At 42.3% G+C, this 13,510-nt stretch overlaps 1 protein-coding gene across 1 annotated transcript; it reads right to left on the bottom strand.

The window, feature by feature from the left end:
• Positions 1-10,490: 10,490 nt before the first annotated feature.
• cd248a (CD248 molecule, endosialin a) lies at positions 10,491-12,434 on the bottom strand. Its single transcript, XM_012859123.3, is given in 4 exon segments — positions 10,491-11,130; positions 11,133-11,205; positions 11,208-12,127; positions 12,130-12,434. Coding segments are annotated over 4 exon segments (1,677 nt in total). The 5' UTR covers positions 12,269-12,434; the 3' UTR covers positions 10,491-10,585.
• Between the last annotated feature and the right edge of the window lie 1,076 nt (positions 12,435-13,510).

Below are 13,510 nucleotides of genomic sequence, written 5' to 3' on the forward strand. Positions count from 1 at the left end.
ATCATCTTGGATGTGTCATTTGATCTCGGATGTTTTAGGCAACGTACGAAGAACGGGTCCCGGGGGGAAACAGGCAGGATAAGCTGTAGGGAGCAGACACAGACCGGGGGAATAATCCAGGGAAGAGGCAGAGCTTCACTGGCAGTCCAGACTGGGGACTCCAAGAATCAGGTCCATACAAGGTCGAGCTGGCAACTCAAAAACAGAAAGGCATTAGCAGGCTCGGCAACTTATAGATAGGCAGAGTCAGGGAGGGTCAGAAAAACCTGCAATCAATGGCTGGAAGGTGCACACCGGGGGGGGGGGATAGAGACATTCTGGCAGAGTGCAAGGGACAGAGGCAGATTTAAATAGGCTGGAGAACAAAGGTGAGCAGGTTGAGCTAATTAGCCAGAACAGGTGGAGGTCATCAGGGAAAGGGAAGTGGCTGAAGGAGGAAACAAGCTGACAGAAAATAAATGGAAGGGGACAAAAACTAAACCAATCCAGGACATAAATAACCACAAAGACCCAACCTAAATTAGAAACCCAAACTAAGACTAAAACTAAGACAAAGAACTCAAAATATTACAGGGGGTGTCCTTTTATAATGTCCCTTAGAAGCATACTTCAAAACTGTGCATGTGTCTGTGCCCTTATTAGGACTTGTATGTTCTATCAAAGTCAGTCTCATCAGGCCATATATTGTGGTAAAAGTCTAAATTTGGTCAAATATACAATTTAAATGATTCTGCTTTACTGTTCAAACTCTTTATACAAGTTTCTTCAAATAGTCATTACAGATGGCTATAAGATACCAAGAAATTCACTAGTTCTCATGATTGGTCATTATCAAATTGATCACATGGTGAGAATTAGGTTTTTATGATTTGTTCCTTTTAGATAAGTTTTTGATCTGTTAAGTTTTGGCCGTGGGAAAGACACCGTTTCAATAGGATAATGGATGGGTGACAGTACAGAAACTGCAGAGAGGTGTGTTAAACTACGGCTCTGCTTCCTGGTCTGGTCCCTGGGTTGTCAGCATTTAGGAGAACTAATAAATCCGGCCAGATTTCTAGAAAGGAGAGCAGCACCATCCAAAGTAGGATGGATGCGGTCTCTCCGGATCAGACCAGGTTTTCCCCAGAAAGTTCTCCAGTTATCAATGTAGCCCACGTCGTTTTCTGGACACCACCTAGACAACCAGCGGTTGAATGATGACATGCGGCTAAACATGTCATCACCGGTCAGGTCAGGCAGGGGACCAGAGAAAATTACAGAGTCCGACATTGCTTTAGCAAACTCACACACCGAAGCAACACCAACTTTAGTGACCTCCGATCGGCGTGACCGGGTGTCATTACCACCAGCGTGAATAACAATCTTACTGTATTTACGCTTATCCTTAGCCAGCAGTTTTAGGTAAGATTCTATGTCGCCCGTTCTGGCCCCTGGCAGGCATTTAACTCTGGTCCCTGGTGTCTCTAGTGCCACGTTTCTGACTATTGAGCTCCCAATCACCAGGATCGGCTTCTCAGCGGGTATGTCGCTGAGTGGGGAAAATTTGTTAGAAACGCAGATGGGTTGGTGGTGAACTGGGGGCTGAAATCTAGAGCTATGCTTCCTACGAACTGTCACCCAGCCGGCCTGCTTACCCGGCTGCTCGGGTGCTTCTGGAGGACCGCTAATTGAAGTAACGCTAGGTCTATGTGGCTCCGCGCTAGCAGAGGGGCGGCTATCAGCTGGTTTTTCCATAGCACGGAGCCGGGTCTCTAATTCTGACACCCTCGCCTCCAAAGCTACAAAAACACTACATTTATTACAAGTACCATTATCACTAAAGGAGGCAGAGGAATAGCTAAACATCTGACACAGAGAGCAGGAGATAAGGGGAGACTTAGTCAGAGACGGAGAAGCTGAAGTAATAGTAGGAGAGGAAGCCATTGTGGAGCTAAAGCTAGGCTAGGCTAAAGCTAGGCTAAAGCCCTTCTACCACGCCAAGAGAGCAAACCGTGAAACACGACGAGTTCCCAAGTGTGATGTGCAGCAACAGAAAATGTTTTTGAAAGTGCTTATGTGTTAGAAACAGATGTTACAGCAAAGAGATTAAAGATAAAAGCGAGAGAATCTGGAGCAACAAACCGTTGCTCACGCAGTTAAAACAGGAAGTGACACAATACGCCTTACCGCAAACAGGAAGTGACGTCAGCCAAGCAGTCCGTCCAATATATATACCTAATAAACCCCCTCCCACCCCGACCTTACCCTAGCCACCCCTGCCCCCACCCCTTTCTGGGGAGAGCAGAGGCATCAGCCCCAGACCCGGCAAGCCGCTGGCTACCCACAGCAGCCCCCCGCCAAGACCCCGGACCCAGTGGCCCGCACCTCCTCCAGGCCCCAGACTCCGTGCCGAGATCGGGGGTGTGCAAAAAGATCCCCGATCCTCCCTACGCCCGCTCAGATGTTGTGTTGTTGCATGTTGATCTCAAGTGTGTTTAAAACTGGGAGCACCGAAGGGGGTGCACGGCACAGCCTACCGTCCCTACGGAAGGACTTTGGTTCCAGCGCCCCGCCTCCAAGCAACTACCCAGAACCCTCAATGTCTAAATGCGAGAGGGGGTGAAGGGAGCCGTCCGAGGCGAGGCTCACACAACATAAGCCCCCCCCCCCCCCCCCAGACGTCTTCCCCCCACGCTTCCATACCGTGGCCTACATGAATGTGCGTTGTGAAAATGTTTAAAGTGAAAGTGTCTAAAATGCATGATAAAATTGGAGAGAGGGACGTCACCAGAAAGTGGCAACCTCCAGTAACGCCCCCTCCCCAAGGACCTACATGTGTGGCGGCGTGATGGAGCAGGCAGAGGGAGGAGTCCGGGGATGGGGAGCAAAGGACTGGGGAGCCAACCCAGGGAGCCAGCTCCCCTACTGACTCCAACAGGCACCCCGCTCCCCGAAAGCCCCACCCGGAGAAAGGGGCCCCTCCAAGGGCACCACTATAGCCCGGGGGCCGGGGAGAGGCAGCAGGGCCCGCCAGCCAACCACCCACCAGGACCAACACCTCCACCTCCCCCAGCCCACCCACCAAGCCTACTGGCTTTACCCCCCCCCCCAAAAAAAATCGAATGCGTCGCGGTGACGGACGTGGGTTGCTGACCTGGTAGCTGTGCAAATAAATAAACTAAATAAATAAAATAAACAAATAAATGAATAAGATGGGGGACCCTGGCCAGCCAGCCCACACGAGCCATCCCAAACCCTACCCCCCAGGCGAAACCCATACCAGGAGACTACACGGACCAGGACAGGGGGCCGGATACAAGCCCACCAGATTGTCCCCCCCCCCCCACCCGTAGATTTAACCCCTCCCTAACACTAACATTCAAACATCTCTCCATACATTGGACAGTAGACATCCAGGCTGGGTAAGTCACTACTCACCCCTCCCTCCCCTCCCCCCACTAGCAGAGTGTCTATCCAATGAAGGAGAAGAGCATCTGCCCTGAGATGTTAATGACCATGCCCCCCTACCAGCTCAACAGGCCCCGAGGCCCCCTAGCGCACCAGAGGCCCCATGCAGGGGCAGACACCCGGGCTCGCGCCGGTCCAGACCCCAAGCGGCACACCCTCCGGAACCGGAACACCCCGAGGCCCCGCCGGGGCCCCCGCCCGAGGGCGGCGCGCCCCAGGCACCCCAGACCCACCCAGGACCCACCCAGCGACAGAACAGCTACCAGGTCAGCAACCTACGTCCGTCACCGCGTAGCTCCCCAAGACCCTGGAGTCAGACCCACCAAGCGCCCCACTCCGAGTGCCCCCAGAGCCCCAGGAACCCCTCCACCCAGCCACTGCGCCCTGCAGGAAGCAACCCACCACCCCCCATTCCACTAGGTGATGGTGCTAATCAAAGGAGCCCAAAGAGATCGATCAGATGTGGATGCAGATGCTGTCTCAAGATTAATATGATCCAACAAAAGATCTCTATACTGATTGATACTGAGATTTTCCTTACTTTTCCAATTCATGAGGATAGTTTTCTTTGCGATACATAGTGCAGTGAAAACCATGTAAACTATTTTATTCCTCAGAGGGCTTTCCTCAAAATTACCGAGCAAGCAAACTGATGGGGAAGGTGTAATTTTACAGCTCAGGCACTTTGATAAGTCCTTACATTTCTGTGTCCAGAATCTCTGGACTGGTGTGCATAACCATAACGCATGAATATAATTATCAGGATGATTGCCTATGCAGTGTGGACAGATATTAGATAGTGCCAAACCCATCTTGAATAATCTTTATCCTGTGTAGTGTACTCTGTGAAGGATTTTGTATTGTATTAGTTGTAAGTTGGTGTTTCTAGTCAATTTGAAATTTCTTAGACATATCTGAGCCCAGAAGTTTTGTTCAAAGCTAACTGATAAATCCTCTTCCCATGTCATAATATGAAGAGATACTGAATCATCTATTTTAGTCAGTGTCCTGTATGATTTAGACAGTAGTTTGGGGGGGGGGGGGGGGTTAAATCTAGGAACTCTAATATATTAGTTGGAATTTGTAAACTGATAGGGTTATTAAAGATAACCCCTTTTATCCTAGAATGAAAACCACACAACACAAGTTTTAAACATTTCTATAGAAAAGGACAGAAGACACCCAAAGGGAGAAGTACACTCCCTTAAGGTTTAGGAACGTCTGCGCCGGGTCATCTCTGTCCTTCTGTCTTTATTATCACACATCAAAGAGGGGGTCAGGAGGGTTGGGTCAGAAGGAATGGGCCAGGAGGTTTCAGGAATTTACAGCATGGGGGTGGAAAACAAACATGGGAGCAAGCTTTGTTGCGGCCTGATCTGGGAGAACTATTTGTTCTCCCTGTCTAAGGTTAAATACAACAGAACCTTCCTAAAAGCAAACTCTTAAAACAAACCAAATACCTGTAACTTGATAGATATAAAATGATTACATTCACATTTTTCTAACATAAACCACCTTTAATATGCTTAAATTTATTTCTAATTATAGATTTAAGTTGTTAATATTCCAAAAATGTATTATTGCATATTTAGTTTGGAAAAATTTATGAACTCGATTCCATCAAGTAAATGTTCCAGATATTCAATACCTTTATTCTTCCAGTAAGTAAAGTTTATCATATTATTATTTTGTAGGATGTCAGAGTTGTTCCAGATGGGTGTACAACTGCATGGGATAAGTGATGACTTTGTCATTTTAAGAAACTCCTACCATGCTGTCAGAGTAGAGCTGATATTGATATTTTTAAAGCATGTATGCCGTTTTATATTTTAGCTAATAAATGGCAAATCTGAAATTGTGACATTATTGCATATTTTCTGTTCTATATCTATCCAGGGCTCGTCTAAAGGATTATGTTTTATCCATTTAGCGATATATTGTAGTCTATTTGCCAAGTAGTACTTATGGAAGTTAGGCAGATCTAGTCCGCCTCTTGCTTTAGTTTTCTGTAGCGTCTTTAAGCTGATACGGGGTGGTTTATCTTTCCAAAGAAATTTAGAGATTGAAGAGTCTAGAGATTTAAACCAGTCAGATGATGGTTTATTGGGGATCATTGAAAATAAGTAATTAATTCTAGGTAAGACCATCATTTTAATCGAAGCTACCCTACCCATGAGTGAATTTGGAAGCGATTTCCATCTATCCAGTTCATCTTCTATCTTTTTTAAAAGTGGGATGTGATTAGATTTTACTAAATCCGCAAGTTTAGACGACACAGTGATACCCAAATATGTAATATTTCCTGATCGCAAATGTAAATCTAGGGGGTTTTGGAAAGAGCAATTAATTGGCAGTACCGTAGATTTAGACCAGTTTATAGAGTAATCTGAAACCTTTGAGAAGGATTCTAGTAATCTAATTACTTGAGAAAGGGAACAGTTTGAGTGCTGAAGATAGAGTAATACATCATCAGCATAAAGACTAATCTTGTGCTCTATATTCATGCATTTTATACCTTTAATAACCTTTGTTTGTCTAATTGTTGCTGCTAGAGGTTCAATAAAAATGGCAAAAAGTGAGGGGGAAAGTGGGCATCCTTGCCTAGTGCCCCTCTGGAGTCAAAAGCTGGTAGATGTTTGATTATTTGTTCTGACACAGGCTGTAGGAGAGCTGTATAAAATTTTTAACCAATTTATAAAAAAATTGCCAAAACCAAATTTATGCAGAGTAGCGAATAAAAAATTCCAATTTACTCTATCAAATGCTTTTTCTGCATCTAAAGACATTATAATAGTTTTATTATTTGTAATGTAGGAATAATCTATTAAATTAAGTAATCTCCGTGTGTTTGTGGATGACTGTCTTCCTCTGATAAAACCAGTTTGGTCTGGGTGGATTATGAAAGGAGTGGTGAGTCCAGTGTCGTTCTTTGGTTATCTGATAGTTTAGGAAGTGTAATTTTATCCAGAAACCGCTTGATGAAATTGTCTGATGGATTTATCTGTGATGTGTATAAAGATTTGTAGAAATCTCGGAAGGTGTTGTTAATACATTCTGGATCATGTAATGTATTCCCATTGGAATCTGTAACTGCAAATATAGTTTTCTCTTTATTTATTTTTAACTGATTAACTAAGAAGCTTCCTGACTTATTGCCATGTTCAAAATTATCTAATCGAAGTTTTTGTATTAGAAATTTATTTTGCTTTTCAATATAATGGTTTAATTCTAGTTTTATTTTACGGATTTTATCCAACTTTCCCTCTTCCAGGGAAGTTTCTAGTAACTTGAGTTTTTCTTCTAATTCCTCAATCTTCTTGTTTTCCATCTTCTTTTTGTGAGATGAGAATTAAATTATTTTACCTCTCATCACTGCTTTCCCTGCTTCCCAAAGTATAGATGCTGAAGTGCCTGGCAGATCATTGTGTTCTAAGTATGAAGCCCACTCTTCTTTGAAAAATGTATTAAATTCTTCATCTTTAAGCAGCAATGTATTAAATATCCAACTCTTGTTTTGTTTGGTTATTGTTAGGGTTAAAGTAACAGGAGCATGATCACTAATAGCAATAGGATGAATTACAGCATCTGAAACAACCGACAGCAGCGAGCTGCTGATTAAGAAATAGTCCAAACGAGAATAAGAGTGGTGGACATTTGAAAAAAAGTATATTTCTTACTATTAGGATCAAGAGAACGCCATGCATCGCAAAGACCAAAATCACTCATGTATTGTTTGACTATATTTAATGACTGCCAACTACGCTGAGTCCCTGTTGTATTCAACCTGTCTATTTCCTCATTTAGACCAAAGTTGAGGTCATCCCCAATAATTAGAGAACGATCCCCGTGTTTTGAAAGTGCATGGAAGAGTTTGTGGAAGAATGAGGGTTCATCAACATTTGGACCATATACACTAACAATACATAACTTCTGGTTATGAATAGATATTTTAATTATTATGAATCTACCTTCGGGATCAATAATTTTGTCTAATATTTTAAAACTAACGTTTTTGTGGATTAAAATTGCTACTCCTCTCTGTCTAGAGTTACAGCAAACACATTGGGGAACTCAGGTGAGTTAAGGTCACTTACAGTTGTATCTGATTTATGGGTTTCTTGCAATAAGCCATCTGCCTTTAATCTTGTAAGCTGGTTGGAGATCTTTAGCTTTTTTTCCCTGGTGCCTGCTCCATGCACATTCCATGACACAAACTTTACATTCATCATAGGTGAAAGTGAGAAGTTGAAAAGTGCATGTCCTCAGAAGAATAGTTATACAAAGACCCAGGTAGCATCATCTGACGTGCTTGTGATTTTCTGGTCAGCAGGAAAGGAGCAGATGAATAATATAAAGAAAGACAGAGAATTAAGATGCAAAGTGCAAAGAGTGAGAAAAGATGAAAGAGAAATAACCATCACCCATGACTCATGTACCCAACCGTGACTAACAACCATACCGTGCCAACGTGCTCTTGAGCTGTACATTTATTTGTTTTATCACCGTGTTCCGAACTATACACATTTTGTTTTCTTTTTTTCAAGCGTGACAAGCTATAAATACACCCTTTTTGTATCTAATAAAGCCAAGGGGTGATCTTCTGATCCCTGAACAACTGACCATTGATATAAAGTTTGTCAACTGCAACGTTAGCTCTGACGCCATCATTAATGTATTTTTTCCTGATTGGAAATAACACTCGCCTACGATCTAGGATTTCCTTGGGAAACTGGTCATTAACACTGAAATCCGTTCCTCTCAATTCGCGGCCATAGTTTTTAACAAACACTTTTTGTTTATAATGCTCAAATTTGGCTACAATCGGGCGAGGGTGGATTTTATCGGGTTTCTTACCTCTGAGCCGGTGAACGCGATGGAAGGTGATGTTTTTTACCTGATCCGCCGGTATTTTCAGCTTCTGCTGGAGAAACTCACGTATAGCAAACTCGGGGTCTTCTTCTTGGCGCGCCGGGACGCCTGCAAAGACGAGATTGTCTCTCATACTTCGTGACTGTATATCCAGAATGGATTCTTTTATCTTCTTATTTTCGCCGGTCAGCCGCAACAACCCCTCGGTGAGCTCCGTGACTTTCCCCCTCAGCGCGTCGTTCTCCGCGGCAACAGAAATTCGACCGATTCTCTGAGGGACTGAAACTCTTTGTGGAAAACCTCTACCAAGGCGAGACGAGCGTCCAGGCTGGTAAGCTTCTTGTCGATGGACTCCAGGACGTTGCTGTAGCTCCTGTCGGGAGACAAGGTGGAAGTTGACGCACCGGTAGAGCTAAACCGAGTTTGTTTGAGTGAAGGTGTGTTTGTGGCTGCGGGATTTTTTTTCTTCCCCATCACGATGTCAAAACACTCGTCCAGGTAGCTCTCCAGGCTCGTCAAGGTCTCTTCTTCCAGTTTGTTCCCTCGTGAAAATGAGACAATTGTTAATGTTTAAACTTTACTTTGTTTAATTTAGTTAGTTTTCAGTAGTTGCTAGTGTAGAATATGTTCATCATCACAGCACTTTTTAGTCAGTCATTTGTTTTGATGCGTGAGCCCTCTTACAAGATTTTTATTGTCTCCATATGGCCCACATTTGGAAAATCTTCTGGAGGTGCCACTGCACGATTATATTGATTTGGCCATCTCTATGGAACTGCCTGGCACGGACAAAAATTTGTATTTTAAGCTCTTCACTTTTTTATATCAAAAAATGCACAGTTGAAGTGAGCCAGCTCTTGTCTCAGAAGCACACATCAAGTGGTAGGCTCCTTCTAAAATGTATTCAAGAATTATCTGGTTTATATCTAAATGTACTTTAAACTGAAACTTTTAAGCTGGATATTTATTTTGTAGGGGCAGTTTTCATGGCAAACAGTTAAATTTAGTTACAGAGTTTTGGTACAATGCTTAAAGCTTTAAACTGTTTGTCTGTTTTTGTTTCCATTGGCCCATAATTAGGGTTTTAGGGCATGTACCTTTTAATTTTAATTTTGCTAATTATAAAAATGTGTTTTCTACTTCTAATATGATCTGTCTCTTACTGAACATATAAAGCCACACCCAAAAACTGAATTTAAGAAAGTCTTCATAGAGGTACAAATATTACTAGTTTTTCACAAATCAACTTTTTATTGTAAAAATTAACACTTACCAAAGATTTTCAAAACCAGGTGAAGTACAAGCATCATATTACCTTATTAGAACAAAAACTCAAAAGAAGCTCTTTACGTGAACATGGAAAGGTGTGGAAACAAATGTCTGTAAATCCCAAGGGGTATTTGTTTTTACTATAAAAACTTATCAAAAAAGGTATTGGATGTCAATGTGAAATGAGTATAAATGCAGAAAAAAGTGGTAGTCAACCGCAATATACAGACATGAATGTGTAAAGAAGTCCTTATATTAACATCACAACACTTAAATGTTTTTCACTTCTTATGAGATATTGGCTTAGAGTGACTTTAAACATTTAAAAATCATCACAATAGTTTCTGTAACGTTATCTTTGGTGGACAATTAAGAGTTTGTAGCATGAAGGAAACTCTCTCAAGAATGCTAATTCCTTTTCATTAACAGTGGACTTTCAACATCAGCAATGCAAAATGATCAAAAACTTATAATTTTCACAGTCCAGATATTAACCTTACATTTTTGGCCAGCTTGAATTTTTTTTGTCTCTGACTAAAATAGTTATTCCATTTAAATCTCAGCTTCTGTCTTCAGCATTTAAACAGGGGTATTGTGCCCTGTTAAGTATCTAGGTCAACCGTGTTTATCATGTGCGCCACAGATCCAGTGGTAGCACTTGGTGGTATTCTTGTTTCTTGTCTTCACAACACAGTGAGTGCAGTAAAAAATGCCCATTGTGACCATCACCACAATGAAAACACAGATGGACACAAGCAGTCCCACTAGGAGCCCAATGTTGATTTGTTTATTCTCCCTGTCTTCTTGGACAGAACCCAGGTTGTCATCACGTCCCCCACCCTCATCTAAAAATGGTGGGAGTGTCTTGGATGTAATAAACTCAGTGGGAACTGCAGGGCCTTCAAAGTGTTTAATTTTCCCAAAATTCCTACCCTCCTTTCCAGACTGTTGTCCTGGGAACTGAGGGTAGTCATGTGGAGAGTACTTTTCCTGTTCTGCTTCATTTTTTTATGTAAGAATCTGTATGTGGTACTTTTGGATTTTCCAAACTTTGAGTGGAAGCAGAAAACCCTGGCCACGAATTCCAAGCTTCCTCTGAGACTGTAGATGTGGAAAGTAATGGTATAGTTGTAGTAACATCCTCTCCATCATTTTTGTACCTTTCTGACATAGTGTTTGAGCTAGTGGTGGAAGAAATCATAGTTTGAGTTGTTGATAAAACATTTTCTTCCAACTGAGATTGCTGCTCCCACTCAAGGACATGCACCGTTTCCTCATCTAGCTCAGATCTTATTTTCTCAGAATGAGGTGTGACATATCTAATCTGGCCTTCCCCTATTTTATGACATGTGAAATTATCAGATGAAAGTTCATAGCCGTCCTTACAGAAGCACTCAAAACCACCCACATAATTCATACACATTTGCTCACAGATCCCACCAATCTGACACTCGTCATTATCATGACATCGCCTGGGCTCATCAGTGTCAACTGAAAATCCTTGTTGACAGTGGCAGATATAGGAGCCTGGAATATTTTTACATAATGGTCACACAAGTCATTTAAGCACTCATCTATATCCTCACATACCTCCTTTTCATTAAGAATACCCCCCCCCCCCCCCAACACTGACATTCAAATGTCCCTGGCAAATTCTTACAGATCTGTTGACAAGGAGACTCCAGACACTCATCCACATCTAGACAAGAATATTCATCTGTTGCAAGAATGTATCCATCAGGGCAGGCACAGCGATAGCCATTTGAAAGAGGCAGGCACTCAGACTCACAGTGGTTGCCTTGACAAACATCAGGCTCACAGGTCAGTCTATCGTATCTGAGATGGAAGCCATCAGTACAGTCACAGAAGATCTGACCACCAGTTTGTCTGCAGAAATGTTCGCATCCACCATTATCCTGCTCACACAACTGGTGTGGAATAGAGGGAACTGAGCAAAATGGAGGTTCCCGAGACCATGCTACTGAGCCATTTTGTCTCAGTATGCACAAAACAAGCTTGTTTTTATTGCCATTTGTTGGGCAGGGTATGTTAGCAATAGATCCAACAGGTACATGAGTTAGGGTTGTGCTCAAAAGGTTAAAAGGAGTTGTATAATAGACATTTCCTAAATGCTCACTCCACAAGGTTGAACACATTCCTTTGTAAGCATAATGGCAAAGATATCCATCGACAGGGACAGAGCATGAATGGTCAATCCACAGAAAGTTATCACTGCGTTCTTGAGTGTTGTAGCCCACAGCCACACAGCGGGGTACCAAACACGTACTTGGAGAGTCCTCACTTTGCCAGTTGGTATATTCTGTGTCTTGATCACCAGTTGTCCAAGTGAAACCCCTCAGTGGATGTGAGCTGCACTGACGAGGTTGACGTTGCAATCCAATCCATACTCTGACCTTGGCATGTGAATCCTGCAAGTCCAGAGTAGAGAAGAGTGTTGCAATAGCGTTGGCCTCCTCTTTGCGTTTGATAGTTGCCAAATTTCCACCTTTCTCTTTGCAGAACCTCCATGAGTCTAGGAATATTTATCTTCAAAGTAGATCACAAAGCAGCCTTCTGCATTACAAAATGCACCTCCTTTTCTCATGTCTTGACTTATTACTGGTGAAAATCCAAACAAAGATGATAAGAGAAAAATAGTAGAACTACTGAACAGAAACCCCATTGTTTTTCTCTTATGGATATCAGCTTTCAGTCTTTATCAGTTTCTGGCTGTTGATTTATTTTCAGCCTGTATATACTCCTCACTCTGCCCTGGTTAAGCTTATGTGTACAGGCACTGAGATTGTGAAAACTGTCTCACTATTCCATAAAGTATAAAGGGAGGGCATAATGGAGAAGGAGGCAAGAACCAATGAGACAGAGAGGCTGGACAAGAGAGAAGAGAGTTGAGAAATTTAGGGGGAATCATTTTTTTTTTTTTTAAGATGCAACAAGTTGTGCAACTGTGTGTGTGTGCATGTCTGTGTGGATGATGCATGATGTGAAGGTGTGTTAGAGTGGGGGGAATGTGCAGCAAAATGCTGGAATGCTTTCTTTTGCAGAGCACGTCATATGGTTTTTCATAAACCCTGTTCATTGATACAGTTTGCCTTTCTCTCCTATTTGTCAATGCAGACAGACACACACCTTCAGGGCAGGACATGTAAAAAACAGATTTTATTCCTAAATAATGTAATAGCAGGCACAAATGAGCAAAATAGATGAATACAATTCAGACATCGATGATGAATAAATATCTATCTTCATATTCTCATTTCTTTAATGGAAGGATTTTTTTAAACATCTGAGATAGTAATACAATGGGCTATGTGGTAGTTAATGAAAGGCCTTTACCGCAATTGAAAATAAGATTGCTCTCCTCTAAGCACTCAGACTGGCATAGATAAAGACATAAAGAAAAATAAAGTTGTGTAGGTCAGAAGACAAAGAGGAGCTTCTGTTTACTTTCTCTGGATGGCCTGTTTAAGTTGAAGCAGAAAGGTCTCCCACATCTATCGAAACTAAGCACTGTAGTGTCCCTGTTCAACTCTAGTGGGTTAAATGACCGGACATGCCACTTCTGCTTACTAGCAGCGTTTCTCCTATCAATTATCCAAGCTGTGCAAAATTGGAAAAATCCTGTCCCAGGGTGATGCAGAAAATCTCGCCAAAGCATTTGTTACTTTCAGTGCTGGACTATTCTAATTATTTACTATGAGCATATTCTTTCAAATTAATTGGCTTTTTGGAGGTCTAAACATTTACAAAAACTAATCAAATTTTGCAGACATGTTAGTCCTGGATGGAATTCAGGTATTTTAGGGTTTTGGGAAAGTTGCAAAAGGAGAGCTCCACAGTCCCCTCCTGACATTTAAAAAAAATCCCTCTCAATTCCCTTATCACAGGCTATGGAATTTGGTACACA

The sequence above is a fragment of the Fundulus heteroclitus genome, unplaced genomic scaffold (genome assembly GCF_011125445.2).
Source record: "Fundulus heteroclitus isolate FHET01 unplaced genomic scaffold, MU-UCD_Fhet_4.1 scaffold_703, whole genome shotgun sequence".
Lineage (NCBI taxonomy): Eukaryota > Metazoa > Chordata > Actinopteri > Cyprinodontiformes > Fundulidae > Fundulus > Fundulus heteroclitus.